Genomic DNA, 23,708 nt, shown 5'->3' on the forward strand with positions numbered 1-23,708 from the left:
AAATGTGCTGTTTCAGCTGCAATTGTTTTCAGAAAACATTTCAGATGACCATCTAATTATACAAATTTAAACAGACAACACACGTTGAAATACAATCTTCCTAAAATCACAGACAAATTTCATCTTAGACGAGTAAGATCAGTGAACAGTCTGAAGCTGTAGGAACAAAAGAAAGAGGTAGATTGCCACCCAGTGGTGCACATTTACACCACTCCCCAACCCACTGAAAGAAAGATAGAAAATAGAAAGAGAAAATATAGATTTTTTACACAGTACAAATCTGCCAACAAAACCACACTGCATTATATTGATTATACTATCAAGCCATCATCCAAAATCTCCCCTTGATTATGCAGTAACTTTAGTATTAAATAGGCAATAACAACGTTGAACAGTTATTAGGCAAAAACTAAAAAATGGTGCCTTAAATGTTGTATTGTAAGTGGACGGATACAGGCACCCTGAACAGGATTGCAGAAAGCAAATGCAGTGGCTGTGTTTTACACAATCTGTTACAGTGGAATCTCCCCTGTTTCAATTCCATGGCTGATTAAGCATGATAATTAAGGTTTTTGGACATTCTCCACAGAGACAGACAGAGCAGCTGGTGACATTCATGCATTTGAAACATAGTGCATCACAATGAATTCCCATTAATTTCAAAGATCACAACGGGTTTTGGCAACGTTACAAAGACAATGAAAGTGCTGCGGCATATTTAAGGTGAAGAACGGTGCAAGCAAATCTCAGGTACCGTAATTCTTGAGTTCTATTTGGGTCAAAATAGCCCATTTAACATTGTTACTTAAAGTGGAAATGTACTAACTTGGTTTGGTTCGGTTTTTCAACTTAAAACTATACCACCCTTCCATATTTGTATTGTAGGGTCATAAGTCTTTATGGGCTAAACGGGGGGATATTATATTATACTATATTATACTATATTATATTATAATATAATATAATATAATATAGTATAATATAGTATAATATAATATAATATAATATAGTATAATATAATATAAAATAAAGAATACATGAATAAATATTATGTTAAATAAATACACTTGAATAATATAATTAAATAAAATAATAAATAGCAATATTTTTTGCCACTGACTCAACCGGAAGTGGCCGTAACTCCAACTCCATGGAAACGGCGCGTAGCGTTCATTTCCCTCAAAGCCAAAAATGAGATCCGCTTCATACAGAAATACTTCAGCCAGATTAGTTTAAAATATTACAAATTAATATTAGTTAGGTAGAGATTTGCTGAGAGTGACCATGAGCCGAACACCCGACGCAAGAGCAAGGTAATTTCTGTGAATTCGTAAATCAGGGAGTAGCTAAGTGAGCGATGCTAACGTTAGCATTGCTGGAGATGTTGATAAACAGCAGCCAGCGGCTAAATCACAGCGAGATAAATACACGACATAAGAACTAGAGGAATGCAGAGTCTGATTTAAATTATCTCAAGCATTTATACCGACGGAATAACTAGTTAGGGAACCTATAAAATAACGAGTTAGGTTAGCTTGCTAGTTAAATAAAGAGCTAAGCTATCATAAATGATTTCTTCTTCCAGTTCCATGCCTGTAGCTGGTAGCCAGCTAACTAGCTAGTTAGTTTACTTCCCATTCGCTGACTAACTTAGCGTAACTGTTCAGATTGCTAACGTTATCTAACTTTGGTGAATTCTGGTTGACTGTTTTTCATTTAGCTAACAGTTTTAGGTTTCAAAAAGATCGAACCTAGTTACGCACCAGCATGTTAGTCGTCTCAGCAAATGTAATAAGCATATCAGATTTTTAAGACATAGATTATAGTTATGTTTCTTCATAACCTCGTAAACAACTCTGAGTTATAGCTAGTACAGTTAATACAGCAGCGCCCTGTTCCCACATTTTCGTTTTTACTCATTGCTCGTTTTTACTCATGTCCTGTTTCATAAAGGGACACACAGACCAAGCAGATCCAGGAGAGCATCACCCATGTGGAGAAACACTTTGGAGAGTTGTGTCAACTTTTTGCAGCATATGTGCGTAAAACTGCCCGGCTGAGGGACAAAGCTGATGTGCTGGTCAGGCAGATAAGCCTTTATGCAGACACAGAAACGCCAAACCTAAAAAATGGATTGAAGAATTTTGCAGACCAACTTGCCAAGATTCAGGATTATCGCCAAGCAGAGGTGTGTTAAAAACATCAAACTTTAATGAAACCAATGTATGGGTCATGTTAACTTTTTTGTATGATCTGTTAGAAAAAGACTGTATTCTTTATCAGATCGGACATTTCCAATTTCTAACTGTTACTCACAGGTGGAAAGACTTGAAGCTAAAGTCGTCGAGCCTTTGAAAGGCTATGGTACTGTTGTGAAAATGAAAAGGGTAAGTTTAAGGATTTTCCAAGTATGCCTTAATGTCCTAAAGGTAGGTTGGTATTACACTTTGTCTACAGTCATCAAGCACATATAGTACATCTTGTATTACTCTTAGCAATCACATGAGGGCAGCATTACATTGTTCTGGTCTTCATATTCTCAGGCTGTGTGTGCACAGATTGTTGTTCTTCACTCACAGCCCTGGGTGGCCGGGCAGCACTGCTGTGTGGTTTTCTCTGTTCAAATGAGGGTTTGGATTGTATCACTGGCCAGTATTTATCATGTAAACACAACAGAAATTCAGTACCTGTTAAGGCATGTTCCTGACAGTTGATGCTTGAATCTAGAGGTTTGCCATTTTATGGAGCAGTAGTGGTTCAATTTAGGGAGTAGTAATGGTTCATTTTAGTGAGCAATATTGTAAATATTAGGGAGTGATATTAGGTCATTTTAGGGAGTGGTATTGGTGAATATTAGAGAGTAGCATTGATGAATTTTAAGGACTACAAACACACACACACACTCATTGGGCAGAAGGCAGGAAACACCCTAAACGGGTCACCAGTCCATCGCAGGGCATTTTTGGGGGCTAGTACTGGTGAATTATAGAGAATAGTGCTGGTGAATATAAAAGGGTGGTATTGATTAATTTTAGGGAGTAGTCTTAGTGAATTTTTGAGAGTAGTATTGGTGAATTATAGGGAGTAGTCATTGGTGGATTTTAGAGAGAAGTATTGGAGAATATTAGGGACTAGTAGTGGTACATATTATGGGGTAGTATTGATGAATTTTAGGGAGGAGTCATTGTTCATTTTTGTATTATTGGTGAATATTCAGGAGTCATATTGGTGAATTTTAGGGAGTAACATTGGTGAATTTTAAGAAATAATATTGGTGAATTTAGGGAGTAGTATTTGTGAGTTTTGGGGAGTAGCCAATCGTGCATTTTAGACAGTAGTATCAGTGAATGTTAGAGAGTAATATTTGTGAATATTAGGAAATAGTATTGGGGAATTTTAGGAAATGAAATTGGTGAATTTTAGGGAGTAGTCATTGGTGGATTTTAGAAAGTGGTATTGGTGAATTTTAGGGAGCAGTCATTGTGTATTTTAAGGACTAGTGTTGGTGAATTTTAGGGAGTAGTAGTAGTGAATTTTAGGGAGTAGTCATTGGGGAATTCTTGGGAGTAATAGTGGTGAATGTTAGGGAGTATTAGTGGTGGACATTAGGGAGTAGTCATTGGGGAATTCTTGGGAGTAATAGTGGTGAATGTTAGGGAGTATTAGTGGTGGACATTAGGGAGTAGTCATTGGTGGATTCTTGGGAGTAATAGTGGTGAATGTTAGGGAGTATTAGTGGTGGACATTAGGGAGTAGTCATTGGTGGATTTTAGGGAGTAGTATTGTTGAATATTATGGAGCAGTCATTGTTGAATTTTACGGTGTAGTATTGGTGAATATTAGGGAGTATTATTGGTGAGTATTAGGGAGTAGTCATTGGTGGATCTTAGGAATATTATGTAATTGTGCTTAAATTGCTAACTTACACTACCAACACAAGATATCCCCAGTATCCTGGGAGATGCCCCCTTTTCTGTCACAGCAAGTCCCAGAAAATACTGAAGTTCTGTTTGGACTCATTTTACTCAGTTATACATTTTTGTAAATGTAAAACAGTTGCATTTTTGTTGCATTTGTGAACAAGAGTCCTGCGATAGCTTTGTGAAATTCCGTGTATGATTGAACTCGATGAGTAAGTGAATTCAGTGTCTCTATTTGAAATTGGATTTGGGGAAGAACTTTTCATTTGTATTTGTTCAAGACCTATCAGTTCAATAATGTTTGCCATTTATGTGACAAAAGTATACTTTCCCCTAAATATTGAGAAAGTGAAGTGGAGATTATTGCTTTCTATATATTGCTATACATTTCTTACACTAGTGATGATGAAAAGGTGAATATATGTCTTATTATAATAAACTTCTAGTCTAGCCCTTTTGAGCCCACATATTAGGTGAGCATAGTTATTGAGATAAAAGTAAATGTTTTTGGCCTTTGTCACCGTAACATTTTGCCTGTAACACATCAGCATGTTTGCATGTTTTCTCTTGTCATGTTTTGCCTGCTACATTGATTTGTGGTAGCTCTGTTTTTTGGTGAAGTGAACTGCATATTGTAATTTGTATGTACATTTAGAAACTTATATACCACGCACTTTCGATTTGGTGAGGTCTTAAGATGTGAGAGAAGGCAATCATAGTTCTGTTATTTGTGTTTAACATGAGACACAATCAAAAATATTCTGTGCTTTATATTTACATTCATCTTTTCACCATCTAGCTAGTGTAAAAATTTGGACTTCATTGTCCCAGTACTTATATAGGCATTGTATATTTTGTTATTAACCACAGTATGAAAAGTACTTGCATAGTATTTCCATCTGTTCAGAAAAAAACACTTTCTTGTCTTGTTTAAAGCATTTGATGAAAGTCATACTGAGCATGAATATGAGAACTTGTTTCCATCACTTTTTTTCCCCCCTCCTCATTCCTCATACCTTCCTTCAACCCGCAGACAGACCTGAAGCTGACCCAAAACGCTAGGAACCGAGAGGCAAAGCAGATGCAGCAGCTGGAGAGAATGAGACAGAGAAACCCCTCAGACAGGCAGATCATTGTATCCTTCCTGTCTGCTCTCTTCTACTCCAAATCTTCTTGTTTACACCTTAGTGGGTTTTACAGGTTTAGACTTGTACTGCACGGACCCGGTATTCCCCAACAAACTAAACCTCAAAACTGAATTGATTTGCCACACCTGTTTATCATGAGAGTAAAAAAGACAATAGAAACATCAGATTATAGTTAGAAATGTTCCCCTCTATTGACTTTAAACCTCCTTTAGACTACTTAGATCACTTCTTCCATGATTTCATTGCTTTAATGTGCACAGTGAGGACATTGAGCTTTGAAAGGTGTCAGGTGGTATGAATGGTGTTGGCTGTGATGAAATTTAAAACGACTTTAGTTCATTTGCCACAAGAGTTTTATTGAAAAACAGCAATATGAGCTTTTTGCTTGAACATTCAAGACAACTTGAGGTCATTAAGTAAGAGTTGCAGAAGCATTGTAACATATCGTCAGACTTTCCTAGTTTACTTTTCACAGCTTAGTTATAGAAACACTTCAGAGGGTTGAATATTTTGCTGTACTTGGACTATGACATTTGTTTATTGAAAAAAAAGTAAATTAAACTGTAATAATAATAGACTTGTGTTGAACATTGTACTCAATTTGCTTTCTTAACAGTCTGTTACAGTCACAGGTGGGCCATCAAACTCTGTATTTTACATTTCTTCATAACTCTCAATTTGTATGACTGCATAATTACTGTGAGACACTTCTTTATAGCAGTTTAACACTTCTCACTGGGGTGATTTCCCATCATGAAGTTCCACAGTAAATGAACAGACTGCTCTGAACAGTTTGTTCCCGACATCGTGAGTTTCACTTGTGTCGTGACAGGCTGAGAGTGAACTCCAGAGAGCCACAATGGACGCTACACGCACGACTCGCCAACTGGAGGAGACAATAGACGTGTTTGAAAAGCAGAAAATTCAAGATATCAAGGTTACTGAGATTGCACAATTTACTGGTTGTGTGGCAAAAGCATTACATCATTTTGAGATGTAGCCTACATTTTAAGCCATTATTATGTCTAAGCTGCTGTACTTCATAGAATGTGAAACTCACTTTTAAATATTCAAAGATTCCCCTGTTCACCTTCATGAATATTAATCCTTCTGTGTTCTTTTCTGCCATACAGAAAGTATTTGGGGAGTTTGTGACCATAGAGATGATGTTCCATGCCAAAGCTTTGGAGGTGTATACAACTGCCTATCAGCACATCCAGAATGTGGATGAGGAGGGAGATCTAGAGGTGTGCACCCATTCTGTTTCAACACTACTGAACAGGCTCTCCTCAACCGCGTTCTGCCACCCTGATGGACTGTCTAATATCTGTTCTGTTCTGCTCCATTTCTCTCTAATAGAAATGTCATTACGACACTGAATGTCTTGCTTCCTGGAACGCAGTCGCTTTCATAGTCCCTGCTATGTAACAGTTTGAAAGGCATCTTGAAAAACATGCTTGGCCTAGCAGTTGGGAGAGGAATTTTCTTTTTGGCAAATAGTTTTATTCCTGATATCTTGACCTGCCAAAACGAGCTTTGTTCTTGTCTAACTTGACTACTCCCAGGTCTTGCATGCCATTCTGGCCTTTTAAAAAAAAAAAAATTTAAACTTTGCTTTACAGTTAAATCATGGGAACTGTAGTTATGTTATGACACGCTTATTATAGGCAAGTCATGTGTAATCACCATAACCAGCAATATGTAATAGAGGCTAATAAAATGAGAAGTTGAAAAAAATGACCTTGAGAGATAACTTGCATACAGAGCAGTGAGTTAGGGCTGTGCCTGAAGCATTCTTACTGCTAAATGTTTTGCCTGTCTCTCTACCTTTTTGTTCCAACATTACATCAGTTTTAAAGGGGCATAGCAATTCAAACTAACCTCTAGCTGATGTGTCAGTTTATTGCCACAGCCAGTCATTTTGTATTTTCCTATACTGAGTAGAACAACAGAACAGCTGTTGGCGTGTAACACAATTATATTAGAAGTCAAGGAGTTGGGCTGTTATTTTTTAAGTATGAGGAAATTATTTTCCATGGTAAACATCCTTCAGCATAGACTAATATAAACGCTTGGTTTAATATTGATAGAACTTTAGTTTTGCCAGATGAGATGTAGTCCATCGCTCCTCTGATTGTCTTTGCAGGTGTTCAGGAGCACGCTGCACCCCCCAGACTATCAGTCCCGCTTAGAGATAGTCCGTGCTAATTCTAAAACTTCCTTGAATCGGACTGGCACATCCATGAGTAAATCGGGGACCTTACAGGTGAGTTTTATTCAAAACTATTTATTCACATTCACACTCACAGGGAACATTCTTACTGTTATAAATTGTTTTACACTTGTTTTTGTTCATAAAACTATTCTTTTATTCATTTGAAGGTGTAAATAGCAATAAAATTATTGCCTCTCATAAAGCACTGATAAATTTATATTGGAAAGCTTCCTGTAATCAGCTCAGTTGCTACTTTTAGCATTTTCATTTCCCTGTGCATTAAACTGGGGTCATATTTGCACAGTATTAAAGGAATGTCAGCAGTGGCTCTGCCAAATCTGTCACAGATTTGTGACTGGCATAGTGTGTAATATTTATATCACCAGACCTCCCTTTAATTTGTGCAAATAATACATTTTATGATACTAAACTGGGTTAAGACCGAAAATGCATGGCTAATAATTCACCATGTAACTGTTACATAACCAGTTCCAAAAAGCTGAGACAGTAAGGTAAGTACAAATAAAAACAAAGTTTTTTGTAAACTGACTTTTACAGGTGTTCAGTTGAAAACACAAAGAAGAGATTATGTAATATTATACTATACACACCTGCTTCTAATACTCCAACCCCCCTTAAAGCCTTCATTACCTGGATCAGGTATGTTTGATTATGACTGGAGCTAAACCGTGCAGGATGGAAGATCTACAAGACCGGGATTGGGCACGACTGTACTGTACCATATGAACTCCATTTATTTTTATAAATATATGCTAATCCTAAATTTGATGCTTGCAATATATTCCAAAAAGGTTGGGACAGGAGCAATGCAAGACTGAGAAATTAGAAACATCTGTTTTGGAATCGTCCACAGGTGAACAGGTAAACGGTGTGGTTTTCAAGGAATTCTGGGCTTTTCATTTTTACAGTTCAAAATGTTATTATACAGGGAGATTCACTCGAAAGAGGCCCTGAATATTCTGTTGTAACTCATGTTATGATGAAGCAGTCTGAACCAAAAAATGTGCTACATACCTTGACGTATGTGTGATTGATTGCATTACATGCAATGCTGGAACTGATCTTTGTTTTCTGCCAGACACATGATGGGGTACGGGGGTCTGCACCCGGAAGTTGCAGAGGTTAAACGTTGCAATGGCTGTCTGGCGCCTACCTCATCGCTCCAATACAGAGGCATCTCAGCTTGTTCGAAGCACAATATACTGAGGAGCTCATTGCATGTTTAATTCAGATTGATTCGTCCTAGAGAGAGTTATTACACAATATTAGGGGCTTCTTTCGAGTGAATATCCCTGTATTGTACAAATAAATACATGCATAAAGAGAAAGGCAAAAAAACAACATTAAATCCCTCTTCAATCCTGAAGATGACATCGCATTAATAACCAAGATATTTCTATAATGAATTGAATCATGTGGGCTTGAGAGTACTTCAGAAAACATTCATTGTTGGTAAACGCAGTCCGTCACTGCATCTACAAATGCAAGAAAAGGCTCTATTATCCAAAAAGCAGAAGCCATATATCAACAACATCCTGAAATGCCCTGACTACTCTGGGCTAAATCTCATCTGAAATGGTCTGACTCAAAGTGGAAACGTATGCTGATGATTCCCCCTTAAAATATTTTTGGAAATAATGGCTATTGCATTCTCAGGGCCAAAAAGGGAAAGGACTATCTCATTTGTTACCAACACAAAGTTCAAAAGCCATTGTCTGCTATTGTATGGGGACATGATAGTACCAAAGCATTGGTAAATTGCACATCAGTGAAGGTACCACTTATGATTAAAGGTACATAAGCATTTTTGAGCAACATATGCTGCCTTCTAGACAATGTCTTTTTCAAGGACGTAGCAGCTAGTTTCAGCAAGATGGCTCCAAACCATATTATTTATTTGTTACAACAGCGTAGCTTCATATTTAAAGAGTGCAGGTGCAAGACTTGCCTTTTTCAAATGTATACAGGTCAAAGGGATTTGCATATAAAGCTGTTTTTATTTACATTTTTCCTACCAGTTTTTTTTAATTGAGTCTGCTTGGTTCTGCTATTGTGAATTTAATGGATTGTTGTTTGGACAGACTGCATATACTGCAGATAAGCAGTTTTGTTGAAATGTAAGTAATTATTAAGCTTTTACAGTGAAACTGCAACATTAAAAAAAAGTTAATAAATTTAGCAGTCTTCTCAAAAGAGCTTCCGAGTGTAATAACGGACTGTTTAAAGGTCTAAATTCGATCTTTGCCTGTGAAAGTTATTTCTGATGTAGCCCTATACTAGTTTCCATTTAAATGAAAAAAAAAAATACTTACAGACGATGATTGGTGTGGAGAGTAATATTATTGTTTATTTATACTGTTTATGCTGAATCCATCATGTCAGACAATTAAAATGAATAGCTGGTTAAGGCTTCCAATGCAAATTTGTTAATCTATGTTTAAAATTTCAACCCCAATTCCAATGAAGTTGGGACGTTGTGTAAAACATAAATAAAATCAGAATACGATGGTTTGCAAATCCTTTTCAACCTATATTCAATTGAATACACTACAAAGACAAGATATTTAATGTTCAAATGGATAAACCTTGTTTTTTGCAAATATTCACTCATTTTGAATTTGATGCCTGCAACACGTTCCAAAGAAGTTGGGACAGGGGCGTGTTTCCCACTGTGTTACATCACCTTTCCTTTTAACAACACTCAATAAGCATTTGGGAACTGAGGACACTAATTGTTGAAGTTTTGTAGGTGGAATTCTTTCCCATTCTTGCTTGATGTACAACTTCAGTTGCTCAACAGTCCGGGGGGCTCCGCTGTCGTATTTTGCGCCTCATAATGCGCCACACATTTTCAATGGTAGACGGTCTGGACCGCAGGCAGGCCAGTCTAGCACCCGCACTCTTTTACTATGAAGCCACGCTGTTGTAACACGTGCAGAATGTGGCTTGGCATCGTCTTGCTGAAATAAGCAGGACGTCCTTGAAAAAGACGTTGCTTGGATGGCAGCAGATGTTGCTCCAAAACCTGTATGTACCTTTCAGCATTAATGGTGCCTTCACAGATGTGCCAGTTACCCCTGCCATGGGCTCTAACACACCCCCACACCATCAGAGATGCTGGCTTTTGAACTTTGTGCTGATCACAATCCAGACAGTCCTTTTCCTCTTTGGCCCGGAGGACACGACGTCCATGATTTCCAAAAACAATTTGAAATGTGGACGCATCAGACCACAGGACACTTTTCCACTTTGCGTCAGTCCATCTCAGATGAGCTCAGGCCCAGAGAAGCCGGCGGTGTTTCTGGGTGTTGTTGATATGTGGCTTTCGCTTTGCATGGCAGAGTTTTAACTTGCACTTGTAGATGGAGCGACGAACTGTGTTCACTGACGATGGTTTTCTGAAGTGTTCCTGAGCCCATGTATTAACATCCGTTACAGAATGATGTCAGTTTTTAATGCAGTGCTGCCTGAGGGATCGAAGGTCACGGGCATTCAGTGTTGTTTTTCTGTCTTGCCGCTTACTTGCAGAGATTTTTCCAGATTCTCTGAATCTTTTGATGATATTATGGACTGTAGATGATGAAATCCCTAAAGAAATGTTATTCTTTAACTGTTGGATTATTTGCTCACGCGGTTGTTCACAAAGTGGTGATCCTTGCTTGTGAACGACTGAGCCTTTCAGGGATGCTCCCTTTATACCCAATCATGATACTCACCTGTTTCCAATTAACCTGTTCACCTGTGGAATGTTCCAAACATTCCAAACAGTGTTTTTTGAGCATTCCTCAACTTTCCTAGTCTTTTGTTGCCCCTGTCCCAACTTCTTTGGAACGTGTTGCAGGCATCAAATTCAAAAAGAGTGAATATTTGCAAAAAACAAAGTTTATCCGTTTGAACATTAAATATCTTGTATTTGTAGTGTATTCAATTGAATATAGGTTGAAAAGGATTTGCAAATCATCGTATTCTGTTTTTATTTATGTTTTACACAACACCCCAACTTCACTGGAATTGGGGTTGTAAGTGGTGCAACACAACCCGATTTAAAATAAAACCCAGATTAACAAATCCTTGATTAGCTCTAAAGTCTGTTTAATTTAAACTTTGTTGGAGCATGATTAATGACTTAAAACTGCTTTTTTAAGTCTGGTATGGTTGTTCAATTTAATATTGCACTTTCCCAACTTGCAATAGATAATTGTGGAATGCACCTGTTGTATGTTTTAATTTGCAGTTTTTGTCACTCTTTTGTTGTGCTAAACCTGTGACGCTATACCGAAATCATGACAGCAACTTTGAAAACCGAGAAGGATTATTAAAATTGGTCATAAATTAACACTGGTGTACAGTGAGCCACTCAGGGGTTTAGGACAGGCAAACTAAATGCTAGTTAAAATTGAGCATATACCTTTAGAAGTGCACTCATTAATACAGTAGATACCGTACAGAAGTGTGTAGTTTGGGACACGGCATCAGATCAGCCAGTGCAACATGTCCCACAGCTTTGCTTTGCTGCATGTTAGCTGCAAACTAAGGATGCATTTGTTGAGGTACATTAATGCATTTTTCGAGGTCAGCTGATGTTGGTTTCATATTCGCCACCTTTCATAATTTGTTGTGTGTTTATGGCACCTCAGTGTAAATGCAGCACAGCGAATAAGAAGCTAACTTCAGCTTTAGCTGTGTATATGAGTTTACTGTTTGAGAACTTTGGCAGCTTTGGTTGGCCACCTTTATTAGTTTTTGTACAATCTCACGGATTGGAATGTTCTGAACTCTGGAGAAATTCAAGCTATACGGATCCAGTCCACCAATCTAGGTAATCTTCTCCTTGTAGTGTTTTCCTTGTACTGTGTTCTGGAAACAGCATCTAAGTATCTGCTTGTCTTTTTATGTTTTCCATGGTCATTCTGACATATTTTGCTTTTGGTCTTCAGCCGCATGCAGGATTGTACCTACAGTAACATTGGTGAGACAAAGCTTGCCTACCAACATGGCAAAGTGGGTCCTCTTAAGTATGCAGTTAAATACTATTAATCAGGTGTGGGTACCTCCAACCATGTACCTGTAGATCACTCATTATGACCTCAAGCTTGTTACTTTAACAAGAACTACATATTCTGTTCTCTGAAACAGTCAAGGACTCCAAAAGCACAGAGGAAAAGGGATGAGGAGGATGATGAGGATGGTGATGAGGAAGAGGATGAAGATGAGGATGATGATTTGGAGGATGTTACAGATGATGAGAATTAACCTGAGTATTCAGCATGAACTTAAATCTGGCGTTACAGTGTTTTACAACGTTGTGATTTAGTATTTTATACAGTGATCTTACATTAAACTCATAAAATAAAACTCTGTTTATATAACCAGCAGTAATTATTGTTATTATTTGCTAGAGTAGTACATGTAAAGTTTTTTGTAAATATTTTTTATATGAATCTTAGAATGATATTAGGTAATAGTTTGGCTGTTGTTGTGAAAAGGACCAAAAGTATTTGAGTGACTAAAATGATTTTTCTAATTTCTCTTGCATGATGTGCTAACATTTCTGGTTCCTGGCCACATGATGTTGGACAGTGTTAAAACTTCATGGGGAATTCTACTGATTTTTCTAAACTGCTGCATATTTAAATTGTTAAGATGTAGTTATTAAGTCATTCAGAGCGATTTGATGTGAAATGCTCCAGAGCTTGCAACTCTTTAGACATCTGGTTCCTATAACCACCACTGTGAGCAATTCTTACTCAATAAATTTCTCTAGAATGGAGCATTATACTCCAAAATATTCTGAATGAGTTTGTTTACATCTTAAACACTTAATTATGCAAAAATGTAGACAAATCATTGAAGTTTCCCTCAAATGCCTTATAAAATGTCAAGCAACCAAATAAACCGGTTTTGTATGCTATTTTATGGATTATGTGGAATTTTTTTACAGATGCGTGTGCATCCTCATGCACATCTATTACTCAGAAAGAGATGTGTTTGTCTTGAGAACATGAGTAACAGAGACGCCTCAGTGTCAATACAGCCATGCACAATATAGTGACGGTATATGCTGTCGCCATGGTGGAGCCTGACCCACCCAGAGCTGTGCGTCATTGTGTCATGACTTTCATGTCAGTCATGCATTAGTCAGGCACAGCTATCCGGAGCTGCTGGTGAAATCGGGACTTGCTCTTTCCCCTCATGCCCTTCCCTATGACACACACTCTCATGACCGCAGATTGGGAGATTTGATTAATATGCAGTGTTTGATCTTGCAGCATACAGAGACGGAAGTCTATTGTAAGTCTTACAAAATATTGCAGTTTTGTATGTATGCTTTTACATGGTCATTGTTGCTGCTACGACCTGCAGTGTCCTTTGGGATTAACCTATGCGGTGTGCTATAGTGAGGTCCTTAATGTCAGTGGCGTATTGCGTAGTCAAATAGAATATGCATGTTCAAACGTGCGTGCGAGAGAAGAAAAGGCAGACAAAGAGAGGCCGACCTTTGATGCAGTGACTCATCGACACTACATATGTGTGTGAGAGGCTAAGAGTGATCGACTGAATGAGTCACTAAAGTCTGCCCATCAAATACTGCCCTACAGCCTGCATTAGGTATTTCACAGAGTGATTGGTGGTCAGTTTGGAGAGACTGTTGGAAACAAGCAAGAGTGTTCAATTGAGGTCAGGTTAAATAAGAGCAATTACCACTAGTGATTATACACAGTAGACCTGTTTTCCATTGATGCTGTGCAGTAGCCTCAAGTGGACATGATTTATTATTTTGTTTTTCATTTATTTATTTATTTTACTTGCTGTTTTTTTACTGCCTGACAAAGGCTTTTTGAAATGTTAGAGCCCATTAGGTTGTGTGTGTGTGTGTTTTTGTTTTTGTCAGTTCACAATAACAAAGACTAAGCAGGTTTACTGTAATATATTGGTTTTTCAGGCAGCCCATTTGTGAATATGCTGCCTTTTGTATAAAACCACAGTTCATGTCTGCAATTCCCTTGTTGGATAAACTCATCAGCACTCAAATCTTTTATGTGTTTAAACCAGCTTTGAGGCAAAATAGTTCCAATATGTTTCTTTAACAATGGTTTGGAGGAAAATTGGTCAGTTGTGAAGCTGTTCAGTGTTCTGAAATATGACCTATAGAATTAGCAGTTAGCTGTTTGTGCTTTGATTTTGAATGCTTATGTAATGTATGTTATTGCGTAAATGAGTCCAGAAAACTCCCTAATTGTATAACTACCAGTTCTACAGCTTGCTTGAGTTGCTTTCAGTGAATCATTCCTATCACAAGGGGGCATTGCAAAGTAAAATCTGTCTCTTCAAGGGTCCTTGTGTGAAATACCAATCAGCACTGGAGTTGGAATTATAAAAGAATGCCTACTGCAAACATTTGCAATTGCAAAGAAATCATAGGCAAGACGTAAAGCAAGCCTTCACTTTTTTGGGAGAGTGACAGTGCTTTGTAAGAGCTTACGTGCCAGAGGTGGTTTCAAGGTCTATATTTAGACAAACCTCAGTCTTTTGTGACGGATACACCTGCATGAGTTACTCCATCCACTTAATGGTTTAAAGTTAGGCCAATACGTCCAAAGGCAGGGATTCCTTCCTCATCCTCTGACTCATCTTTACAGACGCTTTAATAGGAACTAGTGTTTGGTTTCATTAAAAAAACAAAAATGGGGTGTGTCCCCCTGAGTCACTAATGGTGTTAGTGATAGAGACAGAGAACACTATACACAGTCTCTCCACTCTGGCTCACTCCTCTGTACTGGCAGGCAGACGGGTGCTACTACTGTCATTACAGGAACAAATCTGCTCCATTCTGTTGGTTTTATAACTTCGCCAGCAAAATGCCAAGTAATTGCATCATATCAAGATAGAAAGCAGTTGGAGTTCATTTTTTATGTAGGTTAGGCCTTTAAGGACCAGAGCCATGCAGAGAGAAGAACAAAAAGAAGATATTTTTAAAAATGTATTTCTATTATGGCTTTGTTACAGCCAAGGTCCCTTTGTAAAACACACACATAAAGAAGCAATTGCACAAAGAAAAGGATGATATGACTGGACTGTAAGAGATTACAGTTCTCTTCTAACACACCGAATTCAACTGTAATGGCCTAGATGAAGGTCTTCATTAGCTGATGGTTTGAATCAGCTGTATTTGATTTTTCAACAGCATCAACACTTTGGACAACCCCTCTCACTCCTCTCAGGGACAATTTACCCTCCTGTCATCTAGCAGAAGGTACCATAGCATCCGTTCCACCACCAGAGTCTGCAACAGTTTCTTCCCTGAGGCAGTCAGATCACTGAGCACATCGATGCCCCTAGATCCTTTCCAATATCCTCCATACGCTTAATAAAAGATAGTTCTTCAAAGGTTCTTTAGTAAAGAAAACGGTTCTATAAAAAAACATGAACACTCAAGAAACCCTTTGCATGAATAAATAGTTCTTTGCATCAAGAAAGGGTCCTTCAGACTGATGGAGATTGCACTGTAGATGGTTCAATATCGAACCTTCTTAAAAAGGACTCTTGAACCCTTTTCAAAAAGGTTTTATATAAAAGCATCTACAGCACATTCTGAAGAACGCTTTAGTCATGCAAAGGGTTCTTTGAGTGTTCCTCTTTATAGAACCATTTTCTTTACTAACGAACCTTGAAAGAAGCATCTTTTTAAGAGTGTAGATTGATCACACATCCCTTTACCATCACTGCACACCTGCACTTTAAATTCTTTAATGGCCTTAATGCTGCTATGAGACCTCAATGTTGCTGTAAAGTTACAGTTGACGATGTTTGCATAAGATTGGTCAAGTTGCTTTAATGCTAATGTGCCCATTCGTATATATTGTTTTGTTGTCCTGTCTAGTATTTTGTATTTATATTCATAGTTCTGTATATTTATGTCCGGTGTATTTCCTCACTTTTTGTACAAATATATATATAAATTTGATTGAGGCATAATAATAAAGACCACATGACTTGACTTAGCTTGACAGTCCTGGAAACCCACTGCCCTGGACAATGATGTGTCATGTTATCAGTAATTATCATGACAGATGCTGTAATGTGACAATGTTATATTGCTGAGCAGAATCTGTCATCACAACTCTTGGCATCACATTATATCTGCCATAATATGTTTATGGCATGGTTATGCCACTGTTATGTAGTAGGGCTCATTGAAAGTGTTATCACTAATTACTGTTTCTAATGTTTGGAAAAACATTATTCTATCCAATGAGAACTGTAATCTGAACTGAGCTCATTTCTCATCAACAAGCCTAAATTTAGAGTGTTATTGATTTTAAAATAATATTTATTTTGTATGTGCATGAAATGTTACACTGTTAGCATACATCGAATATAGGTTTTGTTATGCAATTGTGTTGATGTTACCATGGCACCACATTTATTGCAGTTGTTTCCAACCTGGATAATTTGATCAGTTCCAATAACACAGTCCAGCTCTGTAGGATTACATTTTAAATGCAAAACTCAAAGCTATGTAGCAGCTCTAAAGCACAATTTCTCACAATTGAAAGGGATTTTTGCCAGTGCTCAGTAAAGCTTGTCTATTGGCAACAATTGCTATGAATGAACATATTTTTGGGTTGAGCATGGACAGGTAACATATCAGTTTAACATGTAAGACTTTCAAGTGGGATCAAAAAAATCTCCAACCTTGTTATCCCCTGGAATCAAATAGGCTGATTTTAGTGTCCTCTGTTTTGACTGGCTGTCTTGCATTGTGCTTCATTCCAGACTAAAATACTGTATATAACTTCAACATAAGGTGGTAGAGCTGAGCTGCAATAGGCTGAATAGGGTGATATGAAATTGCATAGGATTTTGATATCACAAAAACAAAACTTCAAAATGACCTGTTTTTGCTGATTAATTTTTAATATATGGTCTGTATGGACATTTTGAATCATTAACCATGGTTACACACAACATCAAACTAAAAAAGTGAAGACTGTTTTTTTCTTTATTTAGGCCCTTTAATCATTTGACATGCCCTAAAAGGAGGCAGACTCTATGAGCAAGGTTGTTCTCATGTTACAGTTGCCAATCTCTGTCACCCAGTGGTTGTTTTTGTTAATGGTTTCGACATCCACCTCCAAAGGCAGAGCGGCTGAAACGGAGAGAGCATTGCGCAAATGCTTATCTGATACAATCTGTCAGTGAGGCCTTGAGGTCATAAGCTCCGTGTTGGCGGAAACGACGAACCAGGCATTTTCTTGCATTGGCCGTGACCCAGCCAGCTGCACAGCAGCAGCAGCAGCAGCTCAGAAATGTGTGTGTCTGACAGAGAGATGGAGAGTTTTTACTTGTAGCTGTGAAGTGTTTGCTTGGCACACACAGACTCCTTATCCTTTCATGTTTATCTGCTTAAGACGCTGGATTATCTTTGTCAAGCTGAGTCAGTGGAGAAGCATGATGCATGGCATTCAGCACATGCATGCTGCTCCAGACAGCAAGCAATGTCCAGTGGCTCTGTTTCTTGAGGAAAAGCATAGGCTTCAAAAAATCTGAGCTGAAATTTAACACCAAAAAAAAAAAACTGAAATCCAAACCCACAAAGTACAGCAGATCACCAAAGTAAACCCGCCAGGTTTCATAAGGTCTGAGAAATGACGGGAAAATGAGAAGGTGACAGCGACCTGTGAGAGAATGACCTCAGCCAGGGAAAATGCAGCAAGCTATCAACTGACACTCATCTCTGAACTCACATCAGAAATTTCTTGTTTGAGTGTGTAGAGTGGTGGAAGAATATCGATTCTCACAAAGTGACATAAACGGATGTACTTTTGCATTACATTCTTTGACAGTAGGTTGGCTGTAGGTCTTATTTTTCTTAGCGTCAAAGGCAACATCAACACAATCAAAATGAAAATTCTGGTTTGTTTGCTTTTTTTGCATTTTGAGCTGGGGTCTGTCTTATCTTGCTAACTTCCTTATCTTACTAACCTTGTTCAGTCTAGCCCTGGATTGTCTGCCTCATTACAGGGAATCACTTTTAAGCTGGATACACCTTTTTTGCAGAAGAAGCAAATCATACAACATAGCTATAAAGAATATAATGCAATTACTACTCCACTAAGCTCTAACTTGGCAGCAGTGGAGACAGCATTGCTTTTATTGTTATAAATTAAAAAAAGCTGCACAACTCATGATTCACATGATTGGCTATACATCATAAACATCACACTTTCATGTGCATGAAGATAAATCATGGCTTGAATAGTAACAGAGGAAGGTGCTAACCATCTTTGTAAACTGAGTTAATGACAGGTCCATAGGTTTTGCAAAGTTGAAAATTATTCATGAACGAAGTCAGGGATCCTGAATATGTAAGAAAGGGTCCTGCTCTATAGACAAACTTCAGCCCTGTGACACCACATAGAAGCATAACTCTGCTGGCAGCCTTCTTTTTCTTTCGGCTGCTCCCTTTAGGGGTCGCCACAGAGGATCATCTGCCTCCATCTTGCCCTATCTGGCAGCCAATTAGAGTAAATCTCACTAAGGCTCTTCACACCTGTACAAGTTGTCCTTGTTTCTCTCTGCAATGTTCCTCTCTCTTTTAATAACACACTAAAAACAAGGTGACCTATAATGCGTAGCCATAAAAAAGCTGCAGCCTGATGTAACAAGACTTTCTTTCCAAGCGTTTTAGAGTCTCAGAGGTGTGTATTCACACGGGCTAATCACAACATCCAGGCTTATAGGCTTGAAGAAAACCAGTGATTTCAAAATACAAATGAGAAGAGTGGGCCTCAGCTACAGCTCTTTGGTTAGTAAATCAGAACAGTAAATATTAGTGTTATTAATTCATTTTAAGCCTTTATTATCGTTAGGGGTGTTAACAGTTTTTAGAAAAGCAAATTTATCCATCTCCATACATTTACTGTCTATTGTCTGTTGACCACACAGGCTTTCTAACACAGGATTAGAAGCCTGTTTCCTGAAAGGCTCCCAGCACTGCTCTAAAAACTCATCTAAATGATCCAACCTTTGAATCAGGTGCATTAATGCAGGATGAACTAGTATTGCTGGGGCCTCTACATCTGTAGGGATTCTTCAGTAGTGCCCATACTATACTAATCCTGATCTTTAGGGCTGGACTAATTAACCAGGTGGCAAAAAGTGTTGGTCCTGTCATCAGGTGATCATTAGTTAGATCCCCATCAATGTCACAGCCATCTGTGGCTTTCTCACTCTCTCTAGGTGGGTAAGGTGGCCCTCCTATTCCCCCATTTCTCAGCATGACACTACCCAATGTACTTTTAATTCTCTAAAGAACCTTTCATAGTTCTAGAGAAGTGGATCTCAGTTGGGTTCTCAGGACCCCCCCAAATGGTCCAGATTATTGCACTACCCCTTTTCATTGTAAGTTGGTTGGAGCAACACTGTGGACCATCTAAGGGCCTTGAGGACTGGTTTGAGAACCACTACTTAGGAGAACCATTTTTGTAAATTAGTTTTGTAAGTGTGAAGAACCTTTTTTGAAGTTTAAAGAACATCCACATAATGGGAAGGTTCTAGTAAAAACACTGACATTAGTAGAGAATATCAACGGTGCCCAGTCCAGGTCCCTCTCTGCACAGTTTGGATCCAAACCTAATTTAATATACCAGATCTAGGTAATGGAGCCCTTCAAGGGTCTCTGAATGTTAGAGCCAGCCCTGCTTTACATAATGTGAATGTTCTTTATACTTTTAATAGGTACGCTCACATGTCACTTACAAACATGGTTCTTTAGGAAACTAAAGTGGTTCATTCCATTTTAAAAGTGTGGGGTTCTAGGAGAAACTTTTAATCTCTATGGAACCCTTATGTGGAGGTTCTTTAAGCTACAGAAGCTCTTCAAACTTACACGTCTCATTTACAAAAACTGGTTCTCCAACGAACCATCTATTGAATCCTATGAATGCCATCTCTCCAGAGAACTCTTTTTTACGTACAGCCTCTTAGGTAATCTAACATGACTACATTTAATAGATAAGCATTACTAAAGAACATCCATTTGTGCTTAACCCTTTAGTGTTCTGCTCAATCATTTGGTAGAGCACATTTTGAGTCACTATATATGCCACAAAGTGCCATCGTGACTGTTTGGTGGACATGAATATTTTTTAAATTGTGAGGTCAAAAAAATGAAAAAAAAAGAACACCATTTTTTTAAATTATTGCCCCAAACAAATAAGAAATACAAAAAAATTCCATTGCTTATTTCTTTGTGAAGAGTCCATCTATCTAAATTTATGCCATTGTATTTGATTATTCGTGTTTGCGCGCACATGTACAAGATAAGTACTTCTCATGGGGTGAGAGGTGAGAAAGTCTGTTCCTCGGGGCTACATACCCTCAGAGTTCTCTGTACTGAACCCAACTGTCCTTTGTGTGATCCTCCCACTGTGAACTCACCCAACATGCCAAAAACACAGCAAGTCTGGCAGTAAAAGTAAAGTCCAAATGTAGCTTGCAATGAAAAGGCAATCCATTAAATCAGCATCTGGGGTTTTATTATGACAGGCCTGTGGTTTCACTACTGGCTGGGAAGCGGGCACTAATTGGGAAAATCCCACAGGATTTGTAGAACAGTGTAGAATGTGCCCCAGCTTCTTTTGACCACACATGTTGTGCAGTCATAGCACACTTTTACCGTTTCCTTCAAAGGCCAAAGCCTTACATTCAGAGAAGAAAACACATCCACGCCATCATTCCTCACTGCTTGCTGACAGTCAGGCTTGGAAGAATGTTGAGTTGTGAATTCCCAACATACCAGGGACAGTAATTTTGTGTTGTATGCTGGCAAGAGTTGTGGTTATACTGGAACTGCATTAACATGCCAAGCCATATCCAGTGCTACTGGCTCCAAACATGGGCCGCTTGGCTGTGTCATCAGGAATAAACAGAGCAAGCTAATCACCTCGGCGGCACAGGAGAAGTGGCCGTGTCACAGCAGCGGATGGGGGAGTCACGCAGCCGTTCCAGCCTGTTTTGGAAAATGTGGAGAGGTTGCTATGGAGCTACTATTTGATCCCATGTAATTAGCCAAGCCCATTGATTGCACAACACTTTCCCCACTGGCTGTGCGGTGGCCTCATCAACCGGAACATGCCTCTATTTATGTTTATGGTTTCTGCAGTTCCTGTCCTTAGATGGCATGCTCAGGCGACAGAAGAAGCAGTGATAAAGGGCCTTTTGTGGTCTAATAATGTTCTCGATTTTCACACAGACAAGACACTGATCCCTCGCGCCTGCCGAACAGCATGAGAAATGACAATTGTGTTCTTGTGAAAATCACTGAGATTCTCGGCAGCATCGTGAGCCATTTGAAAGGCAAAGAGTTTGCCTATTTATACTTTCTGGAATTTCACAAGGGGCCACACTGAGGGCGCAGAGTTGGAGAGGGTATTCCACAAATCCCTTTAATCACTCAGGCAGCTTCATATGAGCTCCATGACACAGAGAGAATGAATGGATTATTTCTTTATAGCAGTGTTTTTCAACCTGTACGTTGGCTTCTTGGTCAATTGGTTTTCTGTACATATACACATCAAAATTATTATCCATTGTAATCGACCATATGATGTGGATACAACAGAAAGAGATTAGCCTGGAAAAATGCTCCACTGTTCCTTCAAGTATACAGCATACTGGTAAAAAGCATTAAATTTCCCCACATAAGATCATAAGATCATAGCACAGAAAAACAGCTTATACAAGTAAGGGATTTGAGTGATGCAATACAAGCGTATGCTGAAATACTCTGCACGCAGAGGTTGCTCTGAAGTCTTTGAAATTTCATAATCGAGTACATTTACATATGCGCTAACGTTTGGAGGACTGTACTGTTTGCGTTCTAGAGAGAGGTATGTGATTTCTGGCCAGTGGAAGTTTTTTTTTTTTTTTTTGGGGGGGGGGGGGGTTGTTGTTCGGGGGGGGTGCTAAATCAGCTTTGCTTGCTTTCGTACCTCTGTTTACTGCAGGTTATTGTGAGAAGCCGTTTGAACAGTTGTGCAACTGGCCCATTTGCCCAAAGCAAATAGCAGCCTTCTGAGAAGGGGTGGAAGGGGAGGCTGGGGGGTTGAGCGCATACAGCCACTGCTTTTTTTCCACTAATGTCACTGCTTTTAATCTCCTTGACTTGCACAATTTACTTTCATTTGAAAGTCGGATTGTGCAATACAGTGATGAAAGTTACTAGAGACGTGTGTCTCGCAAAACCATTGCCACTTTAAGCTCTAAAATGTAGCTCTGACTCACACTGTCCACTTTTATGATCCAGTTCCTTCCTTAGAATAATCATAAGCTGTAGTGTGCCAGTGTGTAAAGGTCACCACCTTTATAGCTGGGTTTGACTTTAATATGAAAGATGGGTCCTGCTGAGCAGCTGAATTTTGGCTTGTAAAGACCTGTACCATTCATTTATGCATTCCTCTATTGCTCACACCTGTAAGGGCTGCAGACGTGCAAGAGCAGGTAAAGGTCAGACATTATATTTCTCATGAGAGAAAGAAGGGGGTGGTTCTTAAAATATAGATCTCTTTACTGAAATGTGCAGATGTATGGTTTTAATCCGGTATTCAGCACCACACAACTTTAGTTGCCTTAAACTTATGTAAAACTAAATTTGACTTGTGTTGCATAATGTAAACCCTCCTGCAGCTCACTTCAAACTTGTTGAAGCTCAGCCGCAACAGTGCAAACATTTCAACTTTGTCAAGCACATTTTATCAAATGGCCAACCAAAATGCAGATAGCATGACATAATCACGTCAAATGTTAACATTTGAACCAATTGTTTCAAAAAGCATGTGGTGGACAAGATAGTGAAACAGAAGATGGTGTCTTCCTCTAATGCTGTTTATTTGCTGGTAGCCAGATCACTTACTAGATGGACACTCCAGCCAAAATAAAAAGGTAAACATTGGTACATCTGTTTGTAAAAATGCCTGCTCATCTATTTCCAAGCTCCCGCTGTAGTCTCCAAAACAAGATTCCCTGGTTTAAAGGCTATGGAAACCCTCTTCCGATGATGTATCTTGAAGATGGAAGTCAATTTTGAGAGACTACAAGTGCTTTAGGCTGACACTTGGGGACAGGGTTTTTTATTTTGTTTTGTTTTTTGCTAGCTGACAATATTTCTTCAACTTATGAATTCCTAGTTTGGTGACCAAGTGAGGCTAGTACTATCTGTATGCTATCTAGCACCCCAGATGTGTTAATTTTTATTATCATGTAGTGGCTACAGTCAGTATTTGTTCTGTATTTGTTCTCAGTATTTGTTTTGAGTTATGTGTACAATCTATGGATGTTGACACGGTGGTAAAAGAAGACAAATACATGTAAGACATTAATACATGAAAATGATATAAAATC

At 38.6% G+C, this 23,708-nt stretch overlaps 1 protein-coding gene across 1 annotated transcript; it reads left to right on the forward strand.

The window, feature by feature from the left end:
* The first annotated feature begins 1,141 nt into the window (after nt 1-1,141).
* Nucleotides 1,142-13,215, forward strand: cibar1 (CBY1 interacting BAR domain containing 1). Its single transcript, XM_017693258.2, has 9 exons — nt 1,142-1,313; nt 1,954-2,188; nt 2,319-2,387; nt 4,954-5,055; nt 5,695-5,700; nt 5,901-6,005; nt 6,202-6,315; nt 7,215-7,334; nt 12,441-13,215. Exons 1-9 carry the CDS (start codon nt 1,285-1,287, stop codon nt 12,555-12,557), a joined length of 897 nt encoding a protein of 298 aa, XP_017548747.1. The 5' UTR covers nt 1,142-1,284; the 3' UTR covers nt 12,558-13,215.
* The last annotated feature ends 10,493 nt before the right edge of the window (nt 13,216-23,708 follow it).

Source organism: Pygocentrus nattereri, chromosome 27, assembly GCF_015220715.1.
Source record: "Pygocentrus nattereri isolate fPygNat1 chromosome 27, fPygNat1.pri, whole genome shotgun sequence".
NCBI lineage: Eukaryota > Metazoa > Chordata > Actinopteri > Characiformes > Serrasalmidae > Pygocentrus > Pygocentrus nattereri.

Coding starts and splice junctions, on each gene's coding strand:
- cibar1 (XM_017693258.2), top strand. CDS start 1,285: ATGAGCCGAACACCCGACGCAAGAGCAAG. Junction 6,006..6,201: donor AGAAAATTCAAGATATCAAG/GTTACTGAGATT, acceptor TCTGCCATACAG/AAAGTATTTGGGGAGTTTGT. Junction 6,316..7,214: donor ATGAGGAGGGAGATCTAGAG/GTGTGCACCCAT, acceptor TTGTCTTTGCAG/GTGTTCAGGAGCACGCTGCA.